The sequence below is a fragment of the Notothenia rossii genome (assembly GCF_949606895.1).
Source record: "Notothenia rossii genome assembly, chromosome: 1".
Lineage (NCBI taxonomy): Eukaryota > Metazoa > Chordata > Actinopteri > Perciformes > Nototheniidae > Notothenia > Notothenia rossii.
Window position 1 is genome coordinate 23,707,803 of NC_136912.1, and position 18,956 is coordinate 23,726,758.

General features: G+C 44.9%; 1 protein-coding gene across 1 annotated transcript; it reads left to right on the plus strand.

Annotated features, from left to right (window-relative positions):
* Positions 1–10,991: 10,991 nt before the first annotated feature.
* On the plus strand, positions 10,992–12,068 carry LOC307037856 (5-hydroxytryptamine receptor 4; the record flags this gene model as incomplete). The annotated part of the gene is made up of 1 exon (XM_079679043.1): positions 10,992–12,068. The coding sequence occupies one exon, from the start codon at positions 10,992–10,994 to the stop codon at positions 12,066–12,068; it is 1,077 nt and encodes a 358-aa protein (XP_079535169.1).
* Positions 12,069–18,956: the final 6,888 nt, after the last annotated feature.

The following is an 18,956-nucleotide window of genomic DNA, read 5'->3' on the forward strand; positions in this document are numbered from 1 at the left end:
TTTATTTCCTGCCTCAGAAATCCGTTTTAGTCCAGATAATAACACTGACCACAAACTTTGCTTTTTCTAATATTTCAGAATCAACATCCACGTCAAGCAGTCCCCCTCGGCCCACAATGGGCTCATTGGTTGTGTTTTCACTAACCCTGCTGGCTGTGGCCCTGACGATGACAAACTAATACCCAACATCAAAGGCAGATCCACTTGGCTAAGAGCTATCAAGTGGGAACAAAGCAATGTACCACCAAACTGAAAGCAAGTCATAACATGTGTGCAAAATGAAATTTACCAATACAATGTTAAATGGTAAAAGGATGTGTACTGTGTGTGCAAACGATTTATTTTGTTCAGTATTTTATACATTTGATTGATTGTGATCAATTCAATTTCTTTTTTCTTTTCTTTAAAAATAACTTGTCATTGAGATAAGTAATCAAAAATACCATATTTTATACTATTTTGGCTTTTTATAACAGCTTCCATTCAATGTATTTGTTTTGTAAATGCTTATTTTTATGCTATTAGTCACATGTCATTTGAACCCAAATGTTAAACTGTATAGAAGATAATCTAATACGTATTTATTTAAAATTTAAAAGCATAGAAAGATCAAGCAGGACACAAATTACATTAAATGCCATTGTTAAGTGTGAGTGCCAAAAGCTTGTGTTTTTGTAAAATGATCTTGATGCGGAAAAATAATTATTCATATGACTTCTGAGGCAAACTACCAGTGTAGGACATGTTAGACCATGCTAGTCTTTCCCTTACCCAAACCATGTCGTTTGTGGAAACATTTTAGTTTCCACAGAACGTCATTACAATACAAATAATCGTCATTGAATTGTTTAACACAATTTTTCCTGTATGACTTTGAGAAGGGGAATAATACATAATAATAATTTAAATGTTACCTTGGGAGTTACTTTACTTTTTTTTTTTTTTTTTTTTAAATATCTTTTATGTAAATAAGAGTATTTTGTCTCTAATCCAAAGTGTTTCTTGTGTGTAAAGCAATGACTATGCTGCCCAAATTATTTGGCAGGAAATTAACCAAATGTCGCATAGAGTCTGAAAGGGTTTTTAAAAACATCTTAGCGCTTCTCACTCACCAATTTGTTGCTTGAACACCTGGTTGTCTGGTGAAGTAAAGACAACACACTTTTTGGGTAAAGAGCTTATCAGACTGTACTCAGAGTTATGATTGTGTAGTGAATTCTGATCTGGTATATCACTTTTATGCAAGAATATGATCTTTTTTTCCCAATGGTATCTTCATTCATCAAAGTAGTTCAGAGATGGTTTGAATGGAGGAAGATGTTAACTATTAACATAAGCTATAACCAATAACGTACCATATAATCAATATTGGGTTGTTTGCGAGAGATGAGTGTTAGGCAAACCTATGAGGCAGGAACAAATCTAGTATCCGTCCTCATTTTTTCTTGTATGTCCTAGTGCTTTTGTGGCTGATTGTGTGACGTGAGGTTTTATTAATCCGATTAAAAGACTCCATGTTGGGTGCATTGTATACATTATTTTAATAATGCTTTGTTAAGTTCAAAGAAATGTACATGCAGTAGGAATGGCACACCAGAAGAGGGCTGCATTTCACCAAGAATCATTAACATCTGTTCGTCAAGGTCACAAAGCCCTGACATCACCTCTGGTCATGATGAACACGACTTGACGTCATTTTACATTTAAATAATTAGCCAGAGCAAACAATTTCAATGAAAAAGAACAATAACAAGTGAAGTCCAATAAGAAAAAAAAGAACATTCCCATGTATGTCATGCTCTTGAATGAAAAATGGTATGCATTTGCATATTGGTGTTTTTTTTAAATAACCTGTACATGTATTACACGTCTATGTCATGGCAGATGTATTGCTCAGGAGTCAAAAAGCTACGTTTTTTAGCAATGGGCCCATTCCTAAAAGGCATGGTAGGTGACATTAAAATAACAACTTTACTTAACTCAACACTTTACAGATGTGTTTGTTAAAATGTGTCCCGGTGTATGATGATAATTGAAAACGTTTGATTGCTATTGCATATCCATTAAACCAAATTTGAAAATGAATATACACATCAAGGAGACACTGTTGCATTTTCAAGTCCAGAATAATATATTACACATTTAAATCATGATGTAGAGGTTGTACTATGAATCAATATTACACTTTAATGAAATGTGTAATCATAGTAGAGAGGTCACTTTATTTTCCTCCTAATGAATGCAACAAAGCACAGAAACAAAAGAACAGCTGTGCAGCCAGTCTACTTTGTCTGTTAGACCCACTTGCATTACACATATGAATGACTGGTCTGAAAAAACACTTACTATCCTACCAATGGGCCTTTTATTGCACCCTTCATTAAAATCCCCCAATGTTTAATTAAAACATATCCTCCACACTTGAGATACGTCTGTCACTGGCTGAGGCCCAAGGTATTCAAGCTTGGTAGGATTGGCTGTGCTCTACTGCACACTGAAACACATGAAAGGAATGACGAGAGCTGTTTAAGGGTTAATAGGAAAGTGAAGACGCAGTCATTCAAAACTCATTTATGGGAAGACAATAAGTATCCATGCTTTTTCAATCATATGTATTTACAATTCATTTTTGTTTCCCTTTTTCTTTATTCGTTTTCCTTCTCCGATTAATTAAAAATGTTATTTTGGGAGGTATTAGGCGAAAACAAACAATAATCAACATTTTTTAATGTAATCTACATTTTGGAATTTCTACCACATGCTAACTAAGTCAATGTGTGTAGCTGTTCAGCTGCTGGTACATGACACCATTTTGTTTTCCCAAACCTATAGTCCTTAAAATGCTTTCAAAATCAATAAGTAATGCACAAATGTGTTGTTTTTGTTTGTTATTTTACATTTCAGTAATTCGCCCACCCTTTGTGAATTCCTCTGTGTATGTATTCAGTTTATCCGGTTGTAATGGAGTTCTGGAAAAGCAGAGAAGGGGTTTCTGGCTTAACTTCATATATGTCCTGGGTGCAAGGAAAAGGGAGAATTACGCTTTAAATCATAGTGAGCTCTGTGCAAGGGTCATTCTTTATAAATAGCAAAGGTTGTTTCTGTGTACTGTATGTGTGAGTGTGCCTGTTAAAGTTTATATGAATTACTCCTAAAAGGGACATACAGTACATGCCTGAATCAAATATCATTCCATTCCATTCTACAGTTGTAGGCAATTTTCGCTAAAAAACAAAATGTGTATGCTGGTGGCACTACAAGAGATCACTCCCTCTGGGGACCATGCATGTACAGTATGCCAAAAAAATATGTATCTTCATTCTGGGCCAAAATGGTGGACTTAATGACAATGCCTTCCCTAGTACTGGAACTACATAAAAAAAAAGTGATTCCACAAATAAGAAAAACATCTAGGGTTTGCAATGCTTACCCTGGAGAAAATAAATGGTATGTTTTAGAATAGTACATTGTGTGAACTCAGACTGAGTTACAATTATAATAATAATAATAATAATAATAATAATAATAAATTATAGTAATGATAATCTTTATTTGTATAGCACCTTTCTTACAACAAGTGCAGTCCATAGTACTTCACATAGACATTTCACAGAAAATCACACAGAACACAGATACCAGTAAATTGCATAAAAACTAAAAATGGCATAGAGTAGACATATATCAAATTGAGTTATTGATCAATAGTTTTTAGGGTTCTGTTCTTACATTTGTTTGCTATTAAATAAAATATCCTATCTTTTTTAGACAGGATTTTCATGCACTGCTGTACAAATCAGCACATTTCAAAGTTATACGGTTAATGGTCCGTCCTTACTCAACATGTCACAATATTTGTCAGTAGTTTGAATTGGCAGGGGAGATGGCAGGAGACTGTTGTTTTGTTACTGTGACTATTGTTGCATGCGCCCACTTCCCAGCCCTCCCATCCCCTTGGTCTCTTTGTAAAAGGTGCAGTACGATTCAGACATGAAGACAGACAATCATCTCTCCTTTTTACAGGTGAGTGTCATTGTTTAAAATGTTCTAGTAATGCCGGTTTTTGTTATTAAAGCAAAATCCAAGACCTTGTTTGAAATGCTTACATCTATAAATAAGCTAATCTGTGTTCACTGTGCTGCTCTTCATAGGATCAGAAGGAAAGATGAAGAATCCTGTTTATGTGTGATATTTAATATGTGGCTTTTCCAGGGTTATGATTAAATTAGACGTATTTTGTAACTTCTTTCTTTGAATATCTTACAATAGATTCTAATCTGTATAACAACATCATTCTAATATTATATATTCACAAATAAAACTGAGATGTAGTCATCAAGAATGCATTTTAATCATAACCAAACTGTTAAATGGCTGTTAACTCTGTACAACATGTATCAGGGTATTTATAATATCACCTAACAATATGGGCAACATCATCACATTGAATGTAATGTTTTTTATAAGCTTGATTGCAAAATGTAAATGTTTACTCTCAATGTAAATTGACATTAAGTTCAGGATTTTTTTGGATGATAGCAGAGGCATAACACAAAAAGAAAACAGACTTATAAAATTATGATTCTTGCAGACGTGATGTTTCTCAATTAGGTAAAATTATAAGGAGGACAAAGGGAAAATGGCGTGTGGGGGCTTGGGGCTGTGAAAATGATTGCCGAAGTGCCCTTCGCTTCACTGAGGGGGGATTTGCAGAGTATTTGGCACTTTTTACCCACCAACAGCTTTTATGACAAGAAGATATAGAATAAAGTTGTACTAAAAGTAAGATTTACAAACCTGAACCTATATGGGTATAATTTCATATTTATTTGTTTACTAATTTTTATACATAGTACATGCCAAACTAAAATCAAAATGTTCATTCAGCATCATTTCCCTATCACAGTCCCTGTGGTGTTCATTAAAATCTATTACAAGTTAGCTTGAACATCTGCTCCCTGCTCACTTTGCTTGCACTGAGAATTACACGCAATTCTCTCAAAACTCACAAAAACTCACCTCTTCAATCTGGCTTTTAATGTGTGATTGTTTTTGTATTATTTGGCTTTAACTATATAGCCTATATTTATTTGTTGTTATTTTCTTTTCACTATATCTGTAAAGCGTATTTGAGCACCTGTAAAAGCGCTAACAAAATTAATCTATTATTATTATTATTATTATTAATTCTGCTCATTACAGTCATATTTCTTCTGCTGTGTGATAATCTGTAATGAGCAATGCATGAATCCAGATGAGAAAAACTTAATTGCCAGAGGAGTTAAACTTATTTGCTGGTATGAGAGGAAATGTACGGAGCCCCTAAAGGTTCATGGAGGGGGAAAAAAATAAAACGAGGCCACGCTTTATTAACTTGTGTGCACGAGATGTAATTGGTTGCCTTAATTTAAATAAAAAGAGGCCACACATTTGACCAATCACAAACACGGGGAAGCGTGCTGACAGCGCAGCGTGAATGAATAGTAAATAGCAAATCCTGCTTCGTAGTAGCCTACAGGCCACTGGTGCCGCAGAGATTTCATAAAGTGAAGGAGGTTTTCCTTCTATAAAACAGCTGTGGGCAGCAGATAATGTGAGAGTCACGGACAGGAATTCATAGATCAAAGCAGACTGGTTTACAGACTCTTCTGTTTTGCGAATCCGGTGCTTAAACACATAGCTCTAAACTGAGGTTACCTACTGTAACCCAAGCTTCTATGAGTAAATGGCGCAGCCCTCTAAGGCTATCGCTATTGGGTAATCCCCCTGCGCCCCCGCGCAGCACTGAAACACTTGTAGTCCACGCCCACCCGCAAGGTGGGCCCCACCCTCGGGCCTCCTTCCGGTATAAATAGGAAGGTGGCCCGGCAATCTGCTCCCATACAACATAACTTTTCTTCAGCTATTCGTAGAGCCAGTGGGGCCCCGCACTTAGAGGGCTGCGCCATTTACTCATAGAAGCTGGGGTTACAGTAGGTAACCTCAGTTCTATTTCGTATATGGCTTCGCCCTCTAAGGCTATCGCTATTGGGTTAAGGGCGAAGCATGATGTAGTCTGCGCCCCACTGGGTCCGCCCGGGACTAGAAGCACAGACATACCTGCTCAATAACACCCCCCTGCCTGATGTGCCATGCGTAATGGCTCATCACCGTACCTGGAACATAGCAAAACATGCCTATCTTCCCGACGGGGTGAAGGCTGGGAACAATACATACCGGCCGCTGTGAGAAAGTAGAGACGAAAGTCCCACCTCGTCCTGCGATCGTAGTGGGGGAACAGCAGCTCTCTGCGTGTCAGACAGGTAGGAGAGCGCCCAGCTGGATCCCTGACGTCACTCACTCTGACCAGGCACTCCGTACAAAGTGTGTCAGAGGAAAAAGGAACATCCCTCCTGAGGGGAAAAGGGCCGCTCTCCGCGTGCCGAGAGGCAGGAGAGAGGCGCACAGCTGGCTCCCTGACGTCACTCACTCCGACAGGACACCCAGTACAGGGTGTGTCAGAGAGGAATGGGAGACATCCCTCAAATAAAATTGAATAAACGAACAGGGGGAAGACCAAGATGCAGCCGTGCAAGGAGTTCCAGCAGCTCGGATTGGACTGCAGGACGTATCCTCTGCTGATCAGCCTGCTCATCCATCTGTCCATCAGACACACACGCTGCCACTCTGAGAAACACTCTAAGAGCGGGCGCACATGCTCGAGATGTTCTGTGGTCGTCATGGCAACGAGCCACGCTAGGGGGTCTCCACACGCTGCGTTTCACTCCGGCTCTCATCATGAGGCGTGTACACGCTCAGGGGATGAATGGAGGTGTGTGCAGTGCTGTCCACACGAGGCGTTATAACAGCGCTCATGGGTTTATTATGACCGTGTGTAGGAGGCGTAGCCTATCTCGGACAGAGGAATGCCGCGAGCTCTGCAGGTTATTAACCGAGGTTAAAACCGGCAGGCTTCTGCAGCGAGCCCTGCTGTCTACTTAATCAACAGATTAGTGGCAGCCGGCTTAATTAGCGAGCTCTGCAGGTTATTAATCGATAGGTTAAAACCAGCAGGCTTCTTGCAGCGAGACCTGGCGCCGTGGCGCTGCGGGCGCTGCCGCTGGGGGCACTCAGCCTGGAATACTGCTCAGTCCCCCGTTCTGGCTTCTCTGTGATGCCATTGCCCTCGCCGCCACAGTGAGGCGAAAGGGCTGCGAGGAAGCCTCCACACGCTGCGTTTCACTCCGACTCTCATCATGAGGCGCGTACACGCTCAGGGGATGGATGGAGGTGTGCAGTGCTGCCCACATGAGGCGTTATAACGGCGCTCATGGGTTTATTAAGGCCGTGTGTACGAGGCGTATTCCGGACAGAGGAATGCCGCGAGCTCTGCAGGTTATTAACCAAGGTTAAAACGGGCAGGCTTCTGCAGCGAGCCCTGCTGGTAATCAACAGATTAGTGGCAGCCGGCTTAATTAGCGAGCTCTGCAGTTCATTAACCGATAGGTTAAAACCAGCAGGATTCTGCAGCGAGCCCTGGCGCCGTGGCGCTGCGGGCACTTCCGCTGGGGGCACTCAGCCTGGAATACTGCTCATTCCCCCGTTCTGGCTTCTCTGTGATGTGCTGTAATGGTCGTCATGGTGACGAGCCACGCCATTGCCCTCGCCGCCGCTGCCCGTGAGGCGAAAGGGCTGCGAGGAAACCTCCACACGCTGCGTTTCACTCCGGCTGTCATCATGAGGCGTGTACACGCTCAGGGGATGAGTGGAGGTGTGTGCAGTGCTGTCCCCATGAGGCGTTAAACCGGCGCTCATGGGTTATTATGACCGTGTGTAGGAGGCGTATCTTGGACAGGGGAATACCGCGAGCTCTGCAGGTTTATTAACCGATAGGTTAAAACCAGCAGGCTTCTGCAGGGAGCCCTGCTGTCTACTTAATCAACAGATTAGTGGCAGCCGGCTTAATTACCGGCTCCGCTTCCTCGGAGGCTCTCGCGGAGCAGACCAGGAGCGGGGGAGCTTCACTCCCCTTTGACTCGCCGCCGGGAGACCCTGTCTCTGGGGTGACGGGGGAGCGGAGACGTGGGACGGAGCCCCTGCAGCCGCCGGGGCAGTTGCTGTGGGCGTCTCTCCGCTTGCGGCCTCCTGTGGCCGGCGTGGACGCCGCGGCTGCTGCGGGCGTTGGTGCCGCTGTGGCAGATCAGCCGACTGGAGCCAGCTGTACATGCTGGCGAATGCCGTCCACCTGTTCCGCGGCCGTCTTCATGGACTCCACCATGGCGTGGAACTGGGGTCCGAACAGCCCGTCCGGGCTGATTGGAGTGTCCAGTAGCACTTTTCTGGCCGTCTCCGTAACAGACGCCGCCGCGCTGTGGTGACGGAGAGGGGGAAAGCATGTTCGGCCGCCAAGCTGGCACCCTGCTCCGACTCTGTCTCCCCCGTCCGGGGGAGAGGAGGGAGGGGAGAACCGAACGGTGAACCGTGGAGGGAGGTGGGGCGGGAGTTGCTTCGGACTCCTGCCCGGCACTCTGCCCCAGGGACACGAGGCCCCGTCCGCGGGCTCGTAAGCCTGGACGGGCCAATCGTCCTCCTCGGCCACAGCAGCAAGAGTGTCCGCTCTCCGCTTCCTGTCGCCCGAGGGGAGACGAGCGCAGTGCATGCTACCTGCTGGTTTAGAGCCGCGTACGCGTGCTCTGACCCCCGGCAGGATTCGCATACTGCTTTTATCTCTGCGGGTCATAACTCATTATGAACCCAGAGCCACATGAGGGACAACCACGGACGCAGTTGTTGCTCATGATGATTCTCAATTGCTGTGATTCAGTAACTGTGCTGGTTTGCTGAAAAAAAAGAGGGAGCAGATTGCCGGGCCACCTTCCTATTTATACCGGAAGGAGGCCCGAGGGTGGGGCCCACCTTGCGGGTTGGCGTGGACTACAAGTGTTTCAGTGCTGCGCGGGGGCGCAAGGGGATTATCCAATAGCGATAGCCTTAGAGGGCGAAGCCATATACGAAATAGAACCACTATCTCGTTCGCACAAAATACTATCTCGCGCGCACAAAATAGTATTTCGTGCGAACGAGAAAGTATTGTGTGAGTTTCTCGTTCGCACGAGAAAGTTACCGGTGTGCTAAGTAGGAAGTAGAGCACAGAGGAGACAACCGTTTCATTGCAGACAGTTATGTTTATGTGGAGAAAGGGCAGTGCATACATTATTTGAGATATATTTCAAACTCGGACTTCATTTAGGGACATTTTGGCCAGGGATTTAGAGCTATTTGTTTAAGCACCCGATTTGCAAAACAGAAGAGTCTGTAAACCAGTCTGCTTTCATCTATGAATTCATATCCGTGACTCTCCCAGTATCTGCTGCCCACAGCTGTTTTATAGAAGGAAAACCTCCATCACTTTATGAAATCTCTGCGGCACCAGTGGCCTGTATGCAGGATTTGCTATTTACACTATTCATTCATGAAGTATGACGCTGCGCTGTCAGCACACGTCTCCATGTTTGTGATTGGTCAAATGTTGCTAACCCCGTCCCTTTCACGTGAACGCGCTCTCAGCCGGACAGAGAAACCCTGGTTGATTTACTGAGTTGATAACCAGCTTCGTAGGACCGCTTAGCGAGATCGCGTTTGTTAGAGTTAGTTAAGCCGGGTAACTCAAACATATCCAAGGTCTGTTGAACTGGCTTTGTCGTACAGGGCACTGGAGGCAGTAGCGTGTAACTCAGCAGAATCTGAGAAGAGCAGCACCAGCTGCAAAGAGCTGTGCCTTTTACTGTTTACTTCACTGCGTTTCCCTTCATTAGAACAGCTGAATAGAGATTGAGGCTGCTACGTTTAACCACACACCTACACACACATCGAACTGCCAGATTATTCCCCCTATTACTCGTTTTATGAAGGAGATGTCCGGTCACAAGGGCGCATGATGTGTGTGTGTGTGTGTGTGTGTGTGTGTGTGTGTGTGTGTGTGTGTGTGTGTGTGTGTGTGTGTGTGTGTGTGTGTGTGTGTGTGTGTGTGTGTGTGTGTGTGTGTGTGTGTGTGTGTGTGTGTGTGTGTGTGTCCGAGACCGGCATTAGTTTTCAAATTACCATGAACAGTAATTTACACACATCTGGTTCTCCATAGTTATATGTGTATTCCCAAGTGAAAGAAATGTGTTTAATCTTAATTTCGATGTAGTGCTATAGTCCTGCCAGAGTGCACCGGAACGAACAACACTATCATAAACAAATGCCCACACACACACACACACACACACACACACACACACACACACACACACACACACACACGCCTGGATACCGGACATATTCTTCATAAAACTAATAATATGGCGTAATAATCGGGCAGTTCGATGTGTTTTACCATCGTGCGCAAAAATTAATAAAACGTGGCCTCGTTTTATTTATTTTTCTCTCTTTGAACCCTCCAGGGCTCTGTAGAAATGAAACTTGTATAAATATAACACATGCAGGTTTCATAGTTCTCTTTGAGAAAGTGTGAATGTAGTTCCAATTCAACAGACCTGGTAGCTAATGTGGATAATTTCATGCACGTTAAGCTAATCAATAACTTCCCTCTGTCAGAGCATTTCTTGGTTATGTAGACACAGGCAAAAAGGGAAATACATATCGTTCTCCTCATTATATCAACATCTGGGATGAAAATAACATCTGTCTTTTCTTTCTAAACAAAGCATAGAGATGGCATTTTAGATAAGGCAACTCCACTAAAACAAGGTCTTTTTAAGCCCACAGACTTTAGTGATTCCTTCATCGAACTAAAATGTACTTAGAGATTAACTAATGAGAAGTAACCATGGAGCAACAATTGGGTCATAATAAACACAATTCTGGGTGGTTTGTCAAATCTTTCGCTGTTAATGTACCATACAACAGTGTAGGCAAACTGTGATGAAATGCCTCACTTAATCTGCAAAATCTGACTGAAACAGTAATTTCTCACAACTGTATCTATGTGTTTTGACAGGCTTGATTAGACCATGGATAACGGCAGCTTGGAATTGTTCGAAAAGGCTAACACGTCTCTTCAGATTGAACTTCAATCCTGTACTACATTTAGGAACCAGGCTTCTCGCATTTTTCTGTATGCCTTCCTCTCTGTTGGCATCGTGTGCACAGTGGTGGGAAACTTTCTGGTGGTCTTGTCCATTGCCTACTTCAAGCAGTTGCAGTCCCCCACAAACTCCTTCGTCATGTCCCTGGCAGTGGCTGACTGCCTTGTTGGCCTGGTAGTGATGCCTTATAGTATGATTCGGACGGTGGAGGGATGCTGGTACTTTGGTGTCCTTTTTTGTCAGCTTCACTCTAGCCTTGATGTCATGCTCTGCACTGCCTCTATATTCCATCTCAGCTGCATTGCATATGACCGCTACTACGCTGTCTGCAACCCGCTAGTTTACTCTTTAAAAATGTCCCACAGTCGGGTAGCTCTCCTTATTTTTGTATGTTGGGCTGTTCCCATGCTCATCTCCTTTTGCCCCATAATGCTAGATCTTCATGTGGCAGGAGTGGACATCCTGATCCCTGAAGATTTATGCGTGTTCCTGGTCAATCGCATTTATGCTGTCATGGCTTCCTTGGTAGCCTTTTACTTGCCAATGGCTATCATGCTAATCGCTTATTGGAAGATCTTCAAAGCTGCCAAGCGGCAGGCCAGGCAGATCAGCGCCATGGAAAGCCAAATGGCTTCTGGAGTCGGAAAGGATTCAAGCAAGAAAAAAAGACACAGAAACACTATGAAGAGGGAAAGAAAGGCAGCAAAAACTTTGGGTATCATCATGGGAGTTTTCCTAATCTTCTGGATGCCTTTCTTTACAGTCAACATTGTGGACCCTTTTATTGAATACAGCACAGAGGTGGTTGTCTGGGATATATTTTTGTGGCTAGGATATATCAACTCCTCTTTAAATCCCTTCCTATATGGTTTCTTCAACCGTTCCTTCCGTAGGGCATTCCTCATGTTCATTGGCTGCAGGGTGTGCCTGCCTGGATCCTCCCCTGGGATGGATCTGTCACACACTAGGAAAGACCCAAATGAACGTGCAGATCAACAATGAATTTAAAGAAAGTGTCTGTATATTTTGGGTTGCTTTTTGTAAATTAAAGGCAATATTAAGAGTGCTTCAACTGCAAATGTTTTTCAACTTCTAGAAAAAAATGTTTAAAATCTGAATAAATGTAATACAATAACAAATAGTGATGTGGGTCTGCCTCCAACCACCACTTATTAAGGATTGTTTTAAATCACCTGTTTTTATTTCATTTCAAAGGAAGTGTGCTCTTGATGTTCTAACTTTTGTTTTGCGTCTGCCACAAAGGATTTTCCTATTTCCACTTCTAAGTATTTTACCTTTGGACCTTTTTTGCAATGAATGTGCCATTGTTATATTTTTAAATTCAACCAGAAGTGTGAACTGCAGGAATAATTTGAAAAGATCTATCCTCTACCTGCCAGTCACCGTCCACTGTTTATGTCTGGGTCTAGGATATGAAAGCCTCTATCTTGAAGTTGAATCATTCATGTGTGTATAGCGACAATCTAGGCTGTGGTATGTTCTTTTTTCAATAATAAGAATAGAAGCTTCGAATGGAATCAGATAAGTCTAGACATTGCCATAACTGGAAAATAATTGTTAAAAGTTTTTCAAATCTAGATAGGCCTACTGGTGAGGTGAAGGACAGAGAACAACTGAGATAAAAGGAAAAAACAATTGATGTGACCTAAAAAAGGGGGGGGAGATTTGGAAGATGTACAAGGCAATACTTGAAGGGCAACGTCAACAGGGTTTGTGAAGCATCCAAGGGTGACAAAGAGAGTTTTATACATCAGGTAAAAACCTTATTAATACTTTGTCATGAGCTTAGTTTGTGTGTTTAACTTTTTTATTTGACCTTTGTCATGTCTGTTCTACTTGGTATAGGCTTCGCCCTCAAGGCTATCACTATTGGGTAATCCCCTGCGCACCCGCGCAGCACTGAAACACTTGTAGTCCACACCCACCTGCGAGGTGGGCCCCACCCTCGGGCTCACTTCCGGTATAAATAGGAAGGAGGCCCGACAATCTGCTCCCTCCCTCTTTTCTTCAGCACCCCGGTACTGAAGCACTGTAGAGACACTAAAGAGTAAACTGTAGTGCCGAGAGATAGGGAGTCGGAGGCGGTGCAATGAAGGTATGAAGCTGGCTTAATGAGCAGCAGAAATGGACATGTTGTTGGGTCGCAGCCCGGGAAGACAAGAGAAAGCGAAAGGAAGGAGGACACAGTCGAGGGCCGGGCCATGGAACCATGGAGCCATGTCCATGGAAGGGGGCGGCAGGAGAGGACAGGGGCCCTAACGAGGGCGAGGGCATCCCCACCGGGGGTGGGGGGCGGGCCGGAACGGACCGTCGTAATGGGGCCGCAGTAGGCGTTGTGGCGAACGAAGAACTCACCCGCCAGTCGGAGAAGGCTGGGTCGCTGAGCCGCGATGGGCGTGAATAACCCGGTGGTCCCCAGCAGGAAGGAGCGCTGCCCGGCCGCAGGCAAGGGCACAGTGGCGGCGGGCACGAAGTCCTCGGGAGGAAGGAGCCGTGTCCCCGGGGGGCAGGAGCAGCATCCCCAAGAGGAAGGAGCCGTGGACAGGGGAGAGGCCAGACGGGGTCAGACAGGGCGCCGTCCGAAGCCCGCCGCCGAGGCAAACCGTGAGCCGCGGCAAGAGGAGATGCCAGGCAGGGTCCCGAAGCGCGCCACCCACGGGCCGATGAAGGTATGGGCGACGTCCGAAACTGCAGAGACTAGGGAAGAGGCCAGACAGGTTCCCGAAGCGTGCCACCCACGGGCCGATGAAGGCATGGGCGGCGTCCGAAACCGTTGAGGCGAGGGAAGAGGCTAGACAGGGTCCCGAAGTGCGTCATCCAGGGACCGATGAAGGCATGGGCGACGTCCGAAACCGTCGTCGAAGTGGTGAAAACGCGAGAGGGTCCACACGAGGCCGACCAGACATGGTCGAACCCATGGTTCGAATTACCCATTTTCTTTCGGGGAGCCCTATTATTCAGTGCACATCCTGCTACTAAATATATCACACGCACGCTCTGTTGACTCGCGCAGCAGCAGTTGAGTAAAGTTGGAACGGTATTGGCAGATTCAGATTTCACGGATCAATAACTCATGAACAAAACGTTATTCAGACACAAATGACGTCTCCTAAGTACCGTGGTAAGGTTGACAACGAACTACATTTTTATCAAAAAAAGCCAATACGTGCTGTCCTCCAAACTGGACACATTACATTGGTCTCTATCTGGTAACACCCAGATATATTCACAAATATAAAACAAATATTCAGAAACTGTAATGAACAATAACTAATATTTATTTCAAGAACGTTTATTTACAGAAACTCAACATTTCTAATCTGTGTGACACAAATGTGCACGATTGTTTTGGGCTCCCCCTATTTATCTCAAAGTCAGCCTTCAGGGGAGCTCCCTCCCTCTTCGGGGGAGCCAAGCTGCTCCTGGCTCCCCCCCATTTCCAACAGTGCTCGAACCTCCTCTAAGGCACCAGGGAAAAGCTCAAAAGGGTCAATAGCCGTTAGCAGCTTGCCGTTAGCCGTTAGATGTTGCCGCTAGCTGGCAGCCATCGGTAGCTGCTAGCCGTCGTTAGCTATCGCAGCCTGGACGTGCAGCCGCACGTCCCGAAGAAACAGCCCCATCAGGTAGATGTCGGGTTCTTCCATACCTAGCAGATCGTGCATCGTCTCCGTGTAGTCGGAAGGCTTGCTGTCTTCCAGTGCCGAGACGATGTGGGAATGACGAGCGACGTCCTCAGCCATTCCGTGGGGGGCGCACCGAGCCTCAGTCAGTGTGCCGGTGGCCGCCACGGACGTCTCCAAAAGACGTGTGTTCGGTACAGTCTCGGATACTTCGCAAGACTATGTCGGGGTCACCAATGTAGTGCCGAGAGATAAGGAGTCGGAGGCGGTGCAATGAAGGTATGAAGCTGGCTTTAATGAGCAGCAGAAACGGTCAAGTTCTTGGGTTGCAGCCCGGGAAGACAAGAGAAAGCGAAAGGAAGGAGGACACAGTATATATCCCGGAGGTACAGTAAGCAATAGTGTCCGTGCAGAACAATACCTCCAGCCTGTAGTTCCTAGATTGAATTATGAAACAGTGGTCACCACACATATTTTAAGAGCCACCTCAAAAAAGATCCTTAAACATGAGTACACAGAGTTGTGTTAGAGTTTGCTCCTCATGCCAGACGAATCCTGCCTGGGGTTGGAGCATGCGCACGCATCTCTCGCCCAGCAGGTGTCATGTGCTCATTGTCATTGTGCCCGTCTCCCTCTGGCCGACAGACAGCGAAGAGCGGACGCTCTCGCTACTGTGGCCGAGGAGGATGATTGGCCAGTCCAGGAGTCCTACTCCGTGGACCAAGCCCTTGAGTTCCTGGATCCAAGTGCTGGGCAGGAGTCGGAGGACTACAGAGTTTGGAAGAATGTGCAATGGCGCATATTGGCTTTTTTTTATCAACATGTGATTGTAGTTTGTTGTCAACCTTACCACGGTACTTAGGAGACGTCATTTGTGTCTGAATAACGTTTTGTTCATCAGTTATTGATCCGTGAAATCCGAATCTGCCAATATCGTTCTAACTTTACTCGACTCCTACCCCGCCTCCATCCAGATCACCGTGTGGTTTCCCCATCCCATTTCTCCCCCAGACGGAGGAGACAGAGATGGAGCCCGGTGCCGGCCTGGCCCAGCTACAGGACCCGCAGTCCCTCTTTCCGCCATCATGGCTCTGCCTTCGATAGGCGGGATCCTGCAGGAACTGCCGGAGATCATCGAAAAGACAGCCGCCTGGTGAGGTCTCCTCGTTCCCCCGGCTCAGGAGAGCTCTCTTGCCGGTGGCAGGAGTGTTTCTCCTGGGTACAGACCGTCAGGAGTGACCCGGTCTGGCCGAGCTTCCCGGCCACCCGGAAGTGCCAGGAGGGAGCCTGTTCGGGGTGAAGCAGGCCAGCACGGTCGCCGCACGGCGTCCCTTGCTTTCCTCCCCGGGGACCAGGTTGTCGTCCGCCAGACTGACCGGATGCATCGGTGTGCCTTCCAGGCGTCTGCAGCATGACATCACTCTGCTGTCTCACTCCATAGTGAGACTATCAGAACAGCCCTCCATGCCCTCCGAGGCTTCAGAGGAGATAGAGGAAAGTGCTGCTGGATGCTCCAATCAGCCCCCAGCAGCAGCGCCCCCTGCAGCAGCGCCCCCAGCAGCAGCGCCCCCAGCAGCAGCGCCCGCAGCCATGGCGTCAGGGCTCGCTGCAGAAGCCTGCTGTTTTTAAACTATCGGTCAATAAACTGCAGAGCTCGCTGCATTCCTCTGTCCCAGATATACCTCCTACACACGGTCATAATGAGCCCACGAGTGCCGTTATAACGCCTCGTGTGGACAGCACTGCACACACCTCCACTCATCCCCTGAACGTGTATGCACCGCATGATGAGAGCCGGAGTGAAACGCAGCGTGTGGAGGCCCCCTCACAGCCCTTTCGGTCCAGGCCCACCTTGGGTTGCCTCATGGGCAGCGGCGGCGAGGGCTCTGGCGTGGCTCGTCACATGACGACCACAGCACATCCCGAGCATGTATGTCCGCTCTCAGTATTTCTGAGTATTTTCTGAGTGGCAGCGCATGTGTCTGATGGACAGATGGATGAGCAGGCGTAGCGCTCTAAGTACTGGGCCCCACTGGCTCCACGAATAGCTGAAGAAAAGCTGTTTGTGTGGGAGCAGATTGTCGGGCCTCCTTCCTATTTATACCGGAAGTGAGCCCGAGGGTGGGGCCCACCTCACCGGTGGGCGTGGACTACAAGTGTTTCAGTGCTGCGCGGGTGCGCAGGGGATTACCCAATAGCGATAGCATTAGAGGGCGAAGCCTATACTCATAGAAGCTGTAGTTACAGTAGGTAACTTCAGTTTTTCCTTCCTGTCTCTTTTTTCCCTCCTTTTTGATGACCTGATTTTGTTCACCTGGTGCCTTTGTTTTGTGCCTTCCCTCAACAGCTGTGTATGATCTTTATGATTAGTCTTGTGTGTTCATTGTCGGTTTGTCACCTCCTACCTGTTTCCCCGAGGTCAAGCCTGTATTACCGTTCATTTTTCACATGCCCTTAGCAGGTCTCTACTAGTTTAGTTTTTCTTTATTTTTTGTTTGGTTCTGCCATGCTTGTTCTGGTCCCGTTTTTGTATCATCTTCATTTGATTAAAAGTTAGCTTTTTGTTTATACTTTATACTTGCCTCCTGTTCATTCTGCGTTTGGGTCTGGATTTGTCTTACTTATAATTCTGCTATTCTTTAGGATTTTAAATTACAAACCAAAGTTAACCTGTTAATATGTAGTGTATGGTGACCTTACCGGGCTGTGTCACAGATGTTAATGTAAGGATGGTACTTATTGGTTTTTGAATGCCTCTGTGCCATAACTAAAAATAAGAATACTATGATTTGCAGGTCTTCAGACAACTGCAAGACCCGGAGATACATGTGAAGGTGAGTGTGAAAAAAATAATTGAAAGGCAAAATTCACATTTATTGTAAGTCATATTTACGCTGAAAACTTGTAATCTTACTGGCAGGGCTCTTAGTTTCACTATAACCACAGTCAGTCTTCCATCTAGGTTTATTTGCAAGTAAAAGAGGAGCAGTTATGGGTGAGCTTGTTGAACAGGCTACAGCTTTAGGCTTGCAAAAATGATATTACATGAATGGACATGACTGCTTACTTCATTAAAATCAAAGGCTAGATACTACTTATTCTCAATAAAATATACATAGAGTCAGTCCACCAAGATGGCTGGTGGTTATTTTATACAGGAGTAAATCAAAAAACCAATTAGAAAGAGTACTGGAGCCCAGTGAATTGGACCTCAATAGATGTTTCAAGCAATTTGTACTTCTGGTCAAAACCCCAGTGACTCATTTAAAATATGATATTTTAATAGCAGTTGGCCAGATGCTGATATTGGTTGAGATGTAACATGCTTGAACAATGAGCAGTGCTGCAGCCTCTTTCTGATTTGTGTGATTTGGTGTTTAAATCGACTCTTGCAGTTTGAAAACAACTGCTGCGCTTATAAACTAACAAATAACTTGAACATGTTAACATTGATACTTGACCACTTTGATTTGCCAGATTAAGCTCAGTTTAATCAGATTGACTCTGATTCTATTAATTCCATATTTAACTTAATTATATGTATGACATTGACAACTTTTGCTATTTAATTGTAGATTGGGTAGGTATGAGGGGCAGATGAAAATAATGAATGCATTGAAGCCAAGCTAGTATACTATTGTGGTTGTTATACACAGTGGTCTAATCATAAAGCAGGATTCATTTTGTGAACATGCTGCAAAAATAGAGTCCTTATGTGAAAATAGGAATGTGAAATTAGGTTCTGATTTGAAAGTATAAAAGTAAATGTTCATCTGTATTCTCTTTAGCAGCTCCAAGCCATTGTTACAGTCCATTATTGTTTTAGCACCGGTGCTGTCTGTACAAAATAAGCAATCAAGCGAGTCTCTCAGGAGGGCACTCTTTCTTTGTTAAAATGTACCTTTATAACAGGACATTGCAGTAAGAACCAGTGAATTGTATCACTCTGTGGAACCATGACAACAAGCTATTATGGATTTATTTGTATTTGTTGTTGATCATTGGGTTTGTGTGTATACCATACCTTTTTATTCCTACCAATAATGGCCGGAGTTTGATAGTTCATCCCATATACTTCAATATGTGGCCTTTGTATTTTTTACTGTCAGAGGTATAGTATGTTTTAATCCTTTATGGGTTGTCTTTTGAAATTAATTGTATTCTGTTTTTTTTTCATCTCTTTATTTTAATTGTCATGTTTTTGGTCATGATTACAAATGAAAACTGCTTGTTTGACTTTCCGCTGTGT